The sequence below is a fragment of the Neophocaena asiaeorientalis genome, unplaced genomic scaffold (genome assembly GCF_003031525.2).
Source record: "Neophocaena asiaeorientalis asiaeorientalis breed wild unplaced genomic scaffold, Neophocaena_asiaeorientalis_V1.1 scaffold540, whole genome shotgun sequence".
Lineage (NCBI taxonomy): Eukaryota > Metazoa > Chordata > Mammalia > Artiodactyla > Phocoenidae > Neophocaena > Neophocaena asiaeorientalis.
In genome coordinates this window covers 450,410-465,864 of record NW_020172141.1, presented here as the reverse complement: position 1 = coordinate 465,864, position 15,455 = coordinate 450,410, and the positions used below count along the sequence as shown (strand labels likewise).

At 46.9% G+C, this 15,455-nt stretch overlaps 1 protein-coding gene across 1 annotated transcript in view; it reads right to left on the bottom strand.

Annotated features, from left to right (window-relative positions):
• The window catches only part of SHISA6 (shisa family member 6), a 256,333-nt gene that overhangs the window by 218,975 nt on the left and 21,903 nt on the right, over positions 1-15,455 (bottom strand). Inside the window, exon 3 of the mRNA XM_024752592.1 lies at positions 7,487-7,647. Coding sequence (XP_024608360.1) covers positions 7,487-7,647 — 161 coding nt within the window. The remainder of the gene's footprint in view (positions 1-7,486; positions 7,648-15,455) is intronic.

Sequence of the window (15,455 nt, the reverse complement as noted above, 5' to 3'; positions counted from 1 at the left end):
GTACTTCAATCAAATAAAACCTGTTTTAAAAAGTGCCTTCCTCTCCCAGCCTTCCTCTGGCACATCAGCTACCCGCTTGTGTCCTGAGCACTTCGCACCCTCTGAAGTTATGTACTTGTTTACTTTTATGTCTCCTCCGTTACAATGTAATCCCCCCAAATGGTGAGGATTTTTGCTCAAGACTGAAACTTGAACTCAAGTAGACACTCCACACCCTTAACAGTTAAACCAGCCCTGACCCAAGTCAACGGGATGCAAAGCACAGCTGTGACCCACATAGGTAATTTCACACTCCTTAGTCGTCAGGTTAAAAAAAAAAAAATGAGAAGAAACAGATGAAATTAATTTAATAATAGATTCTATTTAACCTGATAAATCCAAAACATTGTCATTTCAAATGTAATCAATATAAAAAATTATGGAGGTATTTTACATTCTTTTTTTCACACCAACTCTGAAATCTTGTGAGGCTCTGAGACACATTTCAAGCACTCAACAGCCACATGTGGCCTGGTGCCCAACAGAGGAGAGAGTGCAGTCTTAAAACAGTGTTTTCCTCTGTCAAATGCTACCTGATCACTTTGCATTAATACCCACTTAATCCCCACAGCAGCCCTAGGAGGGAAACACAATTATTAACCCCATTTTACAGATGGGCAAATAAAGGCAGAGTCTGGATTCAAACCAGACAGTCTGGTTCCACACTGTCTGCTTTTATCCACCACCTAAATTGCTTCTCATTCTTGGCTGAAGCCATGGATGAATCCAGTAACAGAAGAGGCCCCACAGCATACAGCCTGAAGCCCAGGCTTGGGTTCTAATCCTCCCCCTACCAATGACTATGGATGTGACCTTGGGCAAGTTCTCCTATCCCCCTGTCCTCCATCTTCCCATCTGTAAAATGGGAGTAACAACGATAGCACTTCACAGAGCTGTGCTGATTCAACGATGCAATGTCAGTAACACACATACAATGGTACTTCATATTAACTATATTATAAGCACCAATCAGTGTTACTCTGTTATCAGGCATTAGTGATGGCTCTTCTCTCCTACCAGCCTTGACTCAGTGAACTTCCTGGGTTTTCCGGACCCTGCAAGGAGGCGATAGTAATAGCGACTGCCCCACATGGTTGCTGTGGTCAGCCTTCCATCCACCCTACATCATCCCTGGGCAGAGATCTGCTGGGACCAATGGCTGCAGGAACAGGGCATGGGGTAGAGGGAAGGGAGGTGATGTAACATCTGGGCAGAGAATAAGGAGACTACACTTGGAAAAGGCCAATAGCAGTCCACAGGGACAGTGTCCAAACAACAGGTACAGTTTGGGGAAGAAATTACTGCCAAGAGAAAACTCAGGAGTGACGGAGGATGGCCAAGAGAGATGGAGAAGAGGCAGTTGAGGACAGAGAGGATGGTCATGGTGATGATGGAGATGAAGACGGCTACCAAGCCCGGGCTCGGAGCCAAGCCGGGGCCAAGCACTTAAAACACGGGGGCCCTTCCATCCAACTTCTTCAATGGCCCCGTAAGGAAGGTGCTAGCCATTCTCACGCCCCAGAGCCAAGAGTCACACCCGGGTCTGTTGAGCTGCACACACCACATTCCATCTCCAACGCTGGAGCCCGGGTGTGGAGGCCTGGCACGACCACCTCCCACCTGGGTGACCTCTGTGTGCCTCAGCTTCCTCCGAGGCCAAGGGCAGGCTCGGTCAGCTGAGCTCACCATCCCCTTAGAGCTCTGAAGTCTCATGGGGCAATCAGCTCAGCCTCTTCTAGGATAAGACAGTCCTGTTCCCCTGGGGATGACTGAGCAAAGAAAAGTCCCATTGCCCATTAGGGGCTGAGGTTGACCAGAAGTTTCCCAGAGTTCAGGTGCATGGTCCAGGCTGTCGGGCTTTACCTGCAGCCTTAAACCTGTTCCTGGGAAGATGAACTCAGAGCTACCTGCGCTTCTAAGACCTCTGTAAAGAAGACTTTCTTGGCAGAGTGAACAGAATGGGCAGGGCCCCCGGGTGTCAGTCTCTCTTGAGCCCAGCCAGGGAAGCAAAGCTCCCAGCCTCTGGCCACACTGAGGCTTGGAGTCCTGGGTTGGCCCCAGATGGGAGGAGCGAAGCCGTGGGGCTTGGGGAGAAGCATGGGCACTGGAAACCAGGGCCTCCCAGCTCAGCTCTCCACTGGATGAACAGCCCACGAGGCTGTCAACGTGACCAACCCCTTGCTAATTCTGCAGACAGGGCAGCAGAGGGGCACAGCCTTGATGAGAGCTCTACAGCGCTCAGGTAGGCAACGCACACCTACAGGCTGGCTCCTACATCCATCCAAGGGAAGGACCATCTTGTCATTCCCTGCAAATAGTCACTGAGCAATTACGATGATCTTCCAGGCAATGTTCTTGGATCTGAGATGCCACAGCGAATAAAAGGACAAAACCCTTGCCTACATCGAGCTTACATTCCGGTAGGGACAGAGACAATAAACCAGTGAACTTACCAATATATGACGTCAGATGGCGCAGGGGCTCGGATGAAAATAAAGCAGGGGACAGGAACAGATGAGGAGGTTAGGAAAGGTGGTACCACCTGAGCATCAACTTTCACAGCACAAATATCTGGTGCTGGAAAGTTTCCGGCCACGAAACGGGGCGGGGGGGATACCCCGAGGCGAGAACACGCGCGGCATGAGGAGGGTCTGGCATCTGGATCCCGGAGAGAAAGGCAGAAGGTAATAGGAGCTGAGCTCAAGAGAGCAGCGAGGGGCCGGGCCATGCAGCGCCGTGACTGAGAGCCCCTCCGTCAACTGTCCAGCCTTCATTCTTGGTCTCCGCGAAGCTTGGAATCGTGCCCCTCGGCTCCCTCGGTCTGCTGCTAACGCACGCGGCTTTGACAGCGGGCAGATGACTGACGGCCCAGGTACACAACTCACAGTGGTGTGTAGCTGGGGCATAAGTACTTACTTCCTCCAGCAGACGCCACTCTTGATCATGGGAAGTTGGGTATCAAGGCTCTGGAAACTTAATACACGAAGTCATTGCTACAGCAAGGGATGGGTACACCACTCTCCCCCCAGCTGCCCCAAGACAGGCTTTTTAAGAGTGAGTCAGGCCAGGTGGACACGCGAGGTCCCCACTCCTTCCCATCTATGAAGCCCAACGCGAGCCTCTGAGATCCTGGGCTCGGGGGACCTGCAACTGCAGACGTGATGTTTCCTGATGCCTGGCTCTGCTTGGCCTGCTAATCAATTCTGACAGTCGGCACTTGGTATCCACCGGATTGGTTCTAGAACTGCCACGGATACCACATCCGAGGATTCAACCACCTGCAGACAGTAAACACAGTAAAGGATCCAGGGTGGTTGAATCCGTGGATGGAGGGCCAACCATATGTCTGCTTGCGCCTGCTTCTGCCCAGGTGTCCCCATTCATAGTTGCAGACTGACCCCATCCCTCTCTCAGATGAGCCCAGGCCCTCTGCTCCGTCCTGCCCACCTGCCATGGAGAGGACTCAACCCTGCAGCCCAGTAAGAAGGACCAGCCAAGCTCTATCTTGATGTGAACTCGAGTCTTGATGTGAACTCAAACTCCACAGTCCTCGAGGATGTTTGCCTTATTTGATAATCTCCCTCTAGCTCTGGTTCTCAGTTTGCGAACAGTGGAACCGTGTGGGAAGTTTTTGAAAAATGCTAATGCCTAGGTTCTAGCCCAGACCAATTAAATCAGAATCTTTGGGACATTAGTATTAGTATTTTCAGAATATCCTACATCATTCCAATGCACAGTCAGGGCTGAGGCTCGCTGTGCGAAAGGGATCTTCTTCAACTTTAACGTGTGTACAGATCACCTAAAGATCTTGTTAAAATGCAGATTCTGAACCAATAGGTCTGGGGAAGGGCCCAAGAGTCTGCATTTCTAACCAGCTCTCATGGCATGCAGTCACTATTGGTCCTCAGACCACACTTTGAGTAGTGAGGGTCTAGAGGCAGCCAGATTTGCGGGGTGGGAGATGGAAATGGGCTTCACCGATTTTCTGGGTGCAAAGTAAATGTCCAGTATTGAAGCTCCTTTTAAAGTTGGAAAGGGATTTCTGAAAGAGTTAGGTTAGGGTAAAGGGCTCTTATAGAAGGAAAGAGGAATTTTCTGCTAATGTGGAAACAGGAGCTCCTATAGCTAAGAAATGCTACAGGATCCACTGTGTATTGTAAAGAAAGTACCTAACAGACTACCCAGCACATAGTGGGTACCATATACTCATGGTACCGTTGTTTTTATTAAGACAGGACCCTCACTCCATTCCCTAAACCAAACAAAAAAAAATATATATATATATATATTTTCGTTTGGTTGGTTTTGGTATGGTATGCTTTTGACTTGCAAGAGCCCCGTAAAGCCCTACAAGCCCTTTCATCCTCAAAGGATGTGCTGCAGGCAGGGGCCAAGCACAGAAGGCTTGGGGCCGGGGGCTTTCATCCCAGACACGACCTCATGGACCCTGCCTGGTCTAAGGATACCAGTGCCTTTATTTCTCTGATTAATTGGATTTGTTTGCCTTGAGTTGGGCAAAACTCCATAACCCAGCGGCCATGGCTAAAATTGAGGTTTGTTACATTAAGGACCTATTTTAAGTGCTCTCCTTGGTTTAACTTATTAAACAACTCCACACAGCAGGTACTTTTAGTCTCAAGGGCAGATGAGGAAACTTAGAAAGACAAAGAAACTTGTCCAGGACACATACATAGCATGTGACAGGGTCAGAAAATAAACTGAGACGCATATGTCAGAGCCCATGTTTTTCCACGGCTTCTCAAATTTTACTTGCTATGGGATCTCATGAAAACGCAGGTTCTCCATCGGTCAGATGGAGCCTGAGATTCTGCATTTCTCACAAACGGCTGATGTGGCTGGTCCTTGGACCAGTATTTTGAGTAGCAAAACTACTCATATGCTATGATGCCTCCTGGGATTTCTGTCCTCAAGATCCCTCTACAAGACTCTTGCCACCATCCTCCTACGATCGGTGATCTGTGGATTTGACCAGTGGCAAAAATCACAGTAAATCACCACCTTGAACACCTGTACAAAGTTCTGTTTAGACGTCTGCTCAAAATGCAGTCTTCTGTGACAAAGGATCAGCTATTCGGAAAAGCAGCTGTGTCCATTACAAGCTGTAGATGTTACAGACAGTTATGAAATTACTTTTAAATATAAGCATCACCACTGAGAATGCTTTCTGGGCCAGGGAACAATTCCCATCTCTAAAAGCCAAGTAAAGAGTTCCAATTTGAGAAATACATAGGAGGGATTTCTCAAAACATAGGAGTGAATCATTTAACTTTAAGCTTCTCTTCTCAGATTAACAGAGGAGAGGATGTATATAGGAACCAGAAGAAATGACAAATCTTCCCTCCCTGTGAAAGGCATTTAAGGGCAAATCTAGACCATCCACTTAATCAGTCTGGACTCAGTGGCTGGGAACTGGCTGGTTTGTGAATAAGACAGAGAAAATTGGAAGAGAGAGGGATGAAGGTAAGCTCCCAGGGGTACTTTGGGTACCAGAGTGACCTGAAGTACCAGAATCACAGACAACGTTCTGGAGGAGCCTGACTTCAAAACATTAGTTAGAATGGAACCTCTCTGCAATGTCCACAGCCCAGTGATTCCCAAACTCTGCTCCCTATTAAAATCACCTCCTGCTCAGGCCACGCCCCCACATCAATTAAACTATGATCTCTGGGGGTGGGGCCCAGGTCCCCTTAATTTTTAAAGCTCCCCAGGTGATTCCAATGTGCAGCCGAGTTTGAGAACTACTGGCAAAACCTTTCAGTGTCTTCCTTCATAAAATAAAGGAATCCATCTGGACGAGTGGTTCTTTATTCTGTCTTGCACGTTAGAATCACTTCCAAGTGATTTTTTAAAATACTGCTGCCAGCAGCATCCCTAGAAATTCTGGTTAATTTGTGAGGCCCAGGCACCAGCATCATCAGCATTTTTAAGAGCTTCCCCAGGTGATTCTACTATGCAGTGAGGGAGACAACTACTGGTCTCAGGGTTTTTGCCCACTTCTTCTATTGCTTACATTTTAAACATCTATGATATTCAGGCTAAAAATGCATCTTAGACTTTTTGAAAAGGTGGATCTCTCATCCTTACTTTTAAGTCAGGGATTTTTAACTTCAGAAGGGTCTATGAATCCCCTTAAATCCTATGCAAAATGCTGGATGGATATATATATTCATATGTATATATTTGGGGGAGGCAAATGTCCTTAACTTTTATCAGAGTCTCAAATGACTTAACTCTTATTACCTTAAAGGCAAGTATGTGATTTCTGATTTAATAAATTTAAGAAAATTAAAGAATGAATGGAAAACCAATTTGGTTTCAACAGCACATCTGCCAGTTTGAATTTGGGACACTTCTATTGCCACCTAGTGGCTGCATATCTTTATTGCAGGTTTAGTTCAGACCATATAGCCCATCCTTTGAAAAGCTATAGGGTGACATATGTGAAGATTCCAAATCCAAGTATCAAAGCAGAAGCTGTGTCTGAGACTGGAGTCAGTAGTAGACTGGTAATGCTCACAGTAAGAGATGAGCTCCCCACCTGCACTTATAAGGAGACCATCCACCGAGATACTTTGGATTCATGTCCCAAACTGGATTAGGACACTAGGGTTTCTAGACCTGACCGTTGTTACCTACATGCCTCAGTTTGACTGCCAGTTTGCTTTCTTACCAACTGTATGTGCTTGGGAAAATTACTGAGCCTTTCTGTTCCACATATAAAAAGAAGATAATACAAGCACTTCTAAGATTGCTGTGAAAAATAAGTAAGACAATACACGTAAAATGTTCAGCATAACCCTTGGCACAGCACAAGATCCCAATAAATCTGAGGTTATATCATTTATCATTATTTCCTTGCTTTGTTTATTGTTCCACATGGGTTACAATAAAGACCAAGTAAAGAGCAAAAGGTATATTACAATCACATGGCAACTCATCATATATCCAGAGAATCCACAGAGCACAGAAAAGAGTAACCCTACAACACAGACATAATCCTTACTTTCAGGAAGTGCCCTTTGAACATAATCCTTACTCTCAGGAAGTCCCTTTGAGATTCCGACAGTTCATCCGTCTCTACGTCTGAGTGCAGCCACTTCTTGTCAGATATCTACCTTCCCGCCATGTGAGCAAGAGGGTGACCATACTCCACCACCAAGGCTACTGCAAGCTCCTTTCAGGGAAGAGGATTACGCAGACATTCACTAAATCACAGACGCCCTAAACCAACAGCTCTGCTCCAGCCTGGACACTCACCGGCGGCAGTCTCCCACGCCACTCTCTCTGCAGGGGAACAGTCCCCAGACTCTTCCACAAGCCACCTGCCCAGGGCTCCAGGACCGGCTCCTGCCCAGCTGAAGCAGAAATACCACCGAAACTTCTCACCAGCCTCAGCAAAGATGCAAGGTGATCAGCTCTCACTTACCTGGAGTCTGCTTGGCCGTGCGCACGGGAGTGTAGTGGTTTTTCGAGGATGATCTGACCGGCGTGTTCTCTTTGGGAGAGCTATCGATAGCCGAGATAGTTTCTCTTTCACAGTGTGCTATGGGGATTGGTCCCTGTTGTCTTAAGATGTCGGCCAGAGCCCTGAAAGAGGAGGAGACCACACAGTGAGATCCACCGAGCTGGTGAGTGCAACCACAAAGGAAGCTGGGCTACTATCATCGGCCCTTTGATGGATGGAGACCCAGTGTTCAGTTACAGTCACAGCATCATCTGGTGCTGGTCTCAGTGGGGATACAGGGGAGAGGCTTCCATGCCTGGGGTACAGGCACTAAAAGGCTGTGATTAAGGTTTCCTTCTTTCATTCATTTCACACCAATCAACTCTGAGCCCTTTCAAAACACTGACTCCCCAAATAAGCCCGTATGCCACACAGATACGATAGCAACTGGCCCGTGGAATGCCAATTCAGTGAAGGGCAGCCACCACTGGCCTCAAGTTCAGTGGCAGGTGACTAATATCAGGGGGACCAACTTCCCCATGGAAAGACACACACTGAGGAGCATGTACTCTCCACGGGTGACCCAAGTAAGTACAAAACAGAGCTCCCCTTGTCAAAGAAAGGTGTGATTTAGCTGCAAAGACAGGACATACAGATAAAATGATAAATATCAGAACACACGGATGGTGCAGACAGTGAATGCAGCTGAAGCTTAGAGGAAGAAGCAATCACAGACACAGGGAGGAAAGAGAGATGCACAGAGATGCTGCTGTAGCTGGAGAGGTCCATGCCCTCTGCAAGGGACCCATGTACCCTGAGAGCAGCTTCTATTCACCCAACGCCTCTCTTCAACAGCCAAACATATGTTTACTGAGGACTCAGCATGCATTAGTCACAGCAGAGACAGAGGTAAAGAGAACACAATTCCTGCCCTCTAGGGGCTCAGCATTTAGAGGAAATCGCTCCCCGACCTGGTTTGGAACAGGACTCCCTCTGTGGGTGGGACAGGTGATACCACTGTCAGTGGGAAACAGACATGCAGGTATGTTCTGAGGAGCCACAAGGGACCGCCATCGGACACTGTCATTTCAGGGCCAGGCGCCCCATTCTGAGTGCACGAGCCAGGAGGAACTCTTCCATCTACCTGGGTCCCTGAGGGGTGGGCGAGGCACCACGCCCCAGGCCTCCCCCGGCCAGCCCGGCCCACCTGAGACCTGGCTACACCCAGCCCACTCTGAGGCTTCAGTCCCCTGGAATTCCAGCTCCCCACACCCTGCCTCTGGCGAAAAGTAACAACCAACCGCGGCAGTTTAAAACGTGCCTGGGAGTGGAGAATTTCCCTTCATTATTCCGCCCCTGACATGCTGAACCTTCCTGGGAGAGGACCATCAAACTGGTAATCTTATCATTTAGTGGCATTTATATAGCACTTTCAGATTTTCCAAATGCTTTCCTCGCACTGGCCTTCTTTTTTCTCAGGCTCTAAGGGAAAAAGCAGACACACGTCACCACCCCATTCACTTCTGTGGACCAAGAAGTGAGGGAGGGGAAGACAGAACCTCACTAGTTTGGTAAAGGAAGTCCAGGCAGACCTGGGGCCTGGAATAAGAAAAAACAATGCCCTACCAAATCAAGAGATTTGGGTTCTAATCCCAGCTCTGCCCGTGATGAGTCGTAAATCTTTGGGCAGATGTGTTAACCTCTGAAGTCGAAATTTTAATCTTTTTATCCCCCATCAGCAAAACAAAGGGTTTAAACTAACATGACCTCTAAGATCCCTTTTAATTCCAAAATGTGATCAATATTTTATATACTTTTTAACCACACATCCACGCACGTTACCTTGATTCCTTCACCCTTCTGTTTATCAAAGGCACTTTCCTACCATCTTTCTATGGTAAGGAAACAGTGACTTAAAAGTTATAACAGAGGGCTTCCCTGGTGGCACAGCAGCACTTTCCTACCATCTTTCTATGGTGAGGAAACAGTGACTTAAAAGTTATAACAGAGGGCTTCCCTGGGGGCACAGTGGTTAAGAATCCGCCTGCTGACGCAGGGTACATGGGTTCGAGCCCTGGTTCGGGAAGATCTCACATGCCGCGGAACAACGAAGCCCATGCGCCACAACTACTGAGCCTGCGCTCTAGAGCACGCAAGCCACAACTACGCGCCTAGAGCCCATGCTCCGCAACAAGAGAATCCACCGCAGTGAGAAGCCCACGCACCACAACAAAGACCCAACGCGGCCAAAAATAAAAATAAAGTTATAACAGAAATACAGACCAATGGAATCAAATTGAAGAGTCCAGAAATAAACCCATACGTCTACGTTCAACTGATTTTTAACAAGGGTGTCATGATCACGGGGAAAGAAGTTCCTTCAACAAATGGATATCCACATGCAAAAGAATAAGTTGGATTCTCAAAATGGATCATAGACCTAAATATTTAGAGCTAAAACTATAAACTCTTAGAAAAAAACTGAGAAGTAAATCTTTGTGACCTCGGATTTGGCAATGGTTTCTTAGATATGACGCCAAAAGCACAAGGAAAGAAAGAAAAAAACAGGTAAACTAGGCTTCATCAAAACTAAAAACGTTTCTGCATCAGAGCAGCTTGAAGAAAATGAAAGACACCCACAGAATGGGAGAAAATATTTGCAAATCATATTTCTGCTAAGAGATTTGCATCCAGAATATATAAAGAACTCTTAAAATTCAACAATAAAAACCAAACAACCCAATTTTAAAACGGGCAAGATATAATCAGACATTTCTCCAGAAAAGGTACACATGAAAAGTAGCTCAACATCACTAATCATCAGGAAAATACAAATCGAAAACACAATGAGATAACCCTTTACACCCACCAGGATAGCTATAACCAAAAAGAAAATACCAAATGTTGGCAAGGACGTGGAGAAACTGGAGCCTTTATAAACTACTGGTGGGAATGTGAAACGGTGCAGACCCTTTGGTAAACAGTCTGGCAGTTCCTCAAAATATTAAATAGAGTTACTATATGGCCTAGCAATTAAAATACTCCTAGGTATATGCCCAACAGGAATGAAAACATATGCCTACACAAAACTTGTATATGAAAGTTCATAGCAGCATTTTTTTTTTACAGAGGCCCATTCAAGTTGGTTTGTGCATATTTTATTTTATTTATTATAATACATCAATGAAACGTTTTATTTCTATTTTTTATTTTATTTTTTGCGCACACTGCATGGCTTGCAGGATCCTAGGTTGCCGACCAGGGATTGAACCCGGAGCCCAAGCAGTGAAAGCGCTGAGTCCTAACCACTGGACTGCCAGGGAATTCTCCATGGAAGTAACCCAAATGTCCATCAACTGAAGAATGGATAAACAAAATGTAGCGTATTCGCACAATGTATTATTATTTAGCCTTAAAAGAGCAATGATGTTCTGATATGTGCTACAACATGAACGGACCTTGAAAACATGCTAAGTGAAAGAATCCAGTCATGAAAGACCACGTGTTATGATTCTGTGTATATAAAATATGCATATTAGGCAGATCCACAGCTACAGAAAGTAGATTGGTGGTTACCAGGGGCTGGGGGAGGGGCAAATGAAGAAGGATTGCTAATAGGTACACGTTTTCTCTTGGGGATGATGAAAATGTTCTAAAATCAGCTAGCGGTGATAGTTGGACAACTCTGTGAATGTATAAAAATCACTGAATTGGACGATTTAAAACGTAAGGATGAATTTTATGGTAGGTGAATCATAGCCCGATAAAGCTGCTATTACAAAAAGAAAGCTTATATTCTTTTTCTTGCCTCTCACGTTCTTACAAAGACCTCTCAGGTATCTATGAAAGAAAACGGAGTCATGTGGTTAAGACCACACTTTCGGAAGGTCAGTACTAAATCTACATCAACGACGATGATTTTGCCCCTCAGGGGACAGTTGGCAATGGCTGGGGACATTTTTCGTTGTCACACAACTGGGGGAGGAAGAGCTATTGGCAACTGGTGGGTAGAGGCCAGGGGTGCTGCTGAACATCCTACAATGCACAGGACAGCCCCCCACGGCAAAGAATTATCCCACCCAAAACGCCGACAGTGGCAAGGCTGAGAAACTCAGATCTGCGTCTACACAGCACTACGTGAAGTGGGTCTTTGATTAATGCTGGTCTAGTTCCAGAGATGTGTACCAAGGTTGGACACTAGGCTGGGCTCTGGGACAACTAGGGCTGGAGACCCTGAGGTGAACATTTGAAGTCAGGGGATCTTGGGTGTCTGGGCCGTCAGTGTATCCCTGGGTCTTGGCACATTGCTCAGCCATTATTCAAAGAGAGAAAGGATGGCCAACAAACACGTGAAAAGATGCTCAACAACACTAATTATTAGAGAAATGCAATTCAAAACTACAATGAGGGGCTTCCCCGGTGGCGCAGTGGTTGAGAGTCCGCCTGCCGAGGCAGGGGACGATGGGTCAAAAAATCCACAAACAATAAATGCTGGAGAGGGTGTGGAGAAAAGGGAACCCTCTTGCACTGTTGGTGGGAACGTAAATTGGTGCAGCCACTATGGAGAACAGTATGGAGGTTCCTTAAAAAACTAAAAATAGAACTACCATATGACCCAGCAATCCCACTCCCGAGCATATACCCAGAGAAAAATATAATTCAGAAAGACACATGCACCCCAATGTTCATTGCAGGACTATTTACAATAGCCAGGACATGGAAGCAACCTAAACGTCCATCAACAGAGGAATGGATAAAGAAGATGTGGTACATATATACAACGGAGTATTACTCAGCCATAGAAAGGAACGAAAATGGATCATTTGTAGGGATGCGGATGGACCTAGAGACTACCATACACAGTGAAGTAAGTCAGAAAGAGAAAAGCAAATATCATATATTAACACATATATGTGGAATCTAGAAAATGGTATAGATGATCTTATTTGCAGAGCAGAAATAGAGACACAGACGTGGAGATCAAACGTATGGATACCAAGGGGGAAGTGGTGGTGGGAGGAATTGGGAGACCGGGATTGACACATATACACTACCGATGCTATGAGTAAAATGAGATAACTAATGAGAACCTCTGTATAGCACAGGGAACTCTTATGCTCTGTGGTGACCTAAATGGGAAGGAGAAGAGGGGATATATGTATACGTATAGCTGATTCACTTTGCCGTACAGAAGAAACTAACACAACATTGTAAATCAACTATACTTCAATAAAAATTAGTTTAAAAGAAAGAAAAAAACAAAGAGAGAAAGGAGTGAAGATTTCTATCCTTGCAGGGCTTTCGTCCCTTTTGTCCACATGGACAGTGTAAATGGCAAACTCACAGCAGATTCGCTCCAGGCTTATTGGCCAAGGAGGACCTAGCAGAGAAGAGATTTTCAAACTGAGATCAGCACTCCCAGGATGGGGGGGTGGGCCTGGGAGAAGGGGACTCTCAGGGCCCATCTCCTGAGAAGCCCTGCAGGATGCAGGCCCTGAGAGATGAGATGTAAGAGGGAAGACACCTCTTTGGAGACCATCAGGCTCCCCAGAGCATCTCTGCTTGTCTCTGGCTTGCTGCTGGTGAATGAGTTTTAACTGGGTTACAGCCAAGCTGTCTCCTCCTAAAGGTAATGACTTGCGTGGTACCCTCTCCAAGTGCCCTGTTGGCAGGGCTGAGCTGGGCTGCACAGCCAAAGGGGATGGATGTGCTGAAGATTCAGGCTAGCTGGGGGCAGGGACCCTGCCCTGTGTGGTCCCAACGAGGAGGACAGTAGCCAGGGATGTGATCCTGACCGCCTGAGCACCGTGCTCTGAGAGCCCCCTTTTCCCAGTGCCCTCCGGCAGCCAGAAAGGTGGGCCTCGTTCCCAGATGGTGCTGGGTCCCCCTCTCTCAGCTCACACACCCTTCCCTCAGCTCTTCAGCTCAGTGACCTCCCCTCCTCACCCCCATTCCTCTCCACCTTCCATCCCCTTCTCTCTAGGGTGCTGGATAGGTATTATTCTAATTCTGAAATGTGCGATCCCAATCTCACCTAATTAATTTGGAGACGCCGGAGGAAATGGGTTAAGGCCTGAGCTACTTTCTCACCGTAGGAAAGAAAATTGGTCATTGAGGAAATGGGAAGCAGATTTTGTGAGAGAGTGGCTGCAGCTCTCAGGGTCAAAGAAAGGGACAGAGACCCCTTTGGGGTCGGACGTGGGGGGAGAGAGAGGGACAGACAGTGACAAACTGAGAGAAAGGGAGCGACAGAGGGACAGAGGTGGAGACAGAAGGAGAGGGAAAGGAAACAAAGGGAGGGAAGAGATGGACAGAAAGGGAGCCAAACAGATGGGAAGGGAGTCAGAGACTCAGAGCCAGAGAGAGGCTGAGGAAGAGGTGCAGAGACGACAGAGTAGAGAGAGATAACAGACAATGCGAAAGAGTCGGGGTGGGGCGGGAGACAGAATCAGAGGGTCACAGATAGACAGGCAGACAGAGCCAGAGAGAAAATGGGACACAGAGAAACTCAGAGAAAGAATGAGATTCAGAAAGTGAGAGATAGGGAGATGGGATCAGAGAGAGACCTCCCCAGGGAAAGAGCATCTGGGGGTGAGAGACAGAGACGGGCCAGGGAGGAGTGAGGCTGGTTCCCAGCCAAGGGCAGCCCCGCGCCCCGCGCCCACTACAGAGGTCTAATTTAAGACCCTGAAGAATCTGGTTCTTTGTCCTGCTCATCCCAATCCCCCAATCGCCCCCTCCCCCAGAGCCACTTTGCTGCAATACCTGGATATAGGAAACAAAGGAATGCTTTTTGCCTGAATTATCTACCTAATGGCCTTGGTTCGCTGCACACGGATTCCTTGGCTTTCGTGGGTGTGTGGCGAGCAGGGGAGAGTTAATTAATTGGGCAGCAAATCTGAACAGGGGAAACAGTCATTCTGATCACTCAAGCCAGGAAATTTCTGCGTTCTTCAGGACTCGCTGCTTGTATATTAACCCTCTGCAAGACTGAGATCCCGTCTTACGTGTGGATGGCACCAAACAGGTTCTGAGGGCTTTACCTGCCTTGTCCGGCGTGGCGGCCGTGCTAAACCTGGGACCTTTACAGCTACGGTCACCCCAATTTTAAACACGAAACTGAGGCTCAGACTGATTCTAGGATGAGATCGTGATGGAACCGAAATTTCAACCCAGGGCTTCTGGCTGGAGCCCTGATGTCCCTCTGCTCAGTGGGACTGCCTTTTATATACATCTCACTTTCCTAGGGACTGTCAGCTTGAATGAGTCCTCCCAGTCTCTCCAGCTGGGTCTGCTAATTTAGCAAATGCCAGTTAATATTAGGGCGTGGAGAAACAATTAGTCAATGAGTGGTTCAGGTCAAGACCAATTATTTATTCGCTTAACACCTTGGTTAATGTTGTCGGTGGTCCCAAGGAATGAAAGTGTGTTTGAATTTCCCCAAGTGTTGAGTTATTGCAATTCCTGTAGGGACCAAGCCTGGTCAACATTTTGATGTGTTGTCCCCTGTATTCAAGACATGAAATCTTTCTTAAAATGGCAAATGATTCCCTTAACATGAGAAAAATAAACAGAACCTTGGTTATAACTTTGCTTCATAGTCTTGCCAGCTTGGGAAATTAAGGGCAGTAATTTATTGAGCCATTACTATGTGCCAGACAGAGTGCTCAACTCTTTTATGCATGACCTTATACAATCCTCAGAATGATCCTATACAGTAGGTGCTATCAGTAGCCATATTTTGCTGATGAGAAAACTAAGACTTTGAGAGGTTAGATATCTTGTCTGAGGTCACAGAGCTGGTAAGCGGTAAATCCAGATTTCAAACATAAGTAGCCTCTGTTACACTACAGAGGCTGACCTTATACCACTGAATTTTCCGTTCACCCATTTGTCCACCCATCCATCCATCCATCAATCCATCCATCTATCCAACACCCCATCCATCCAT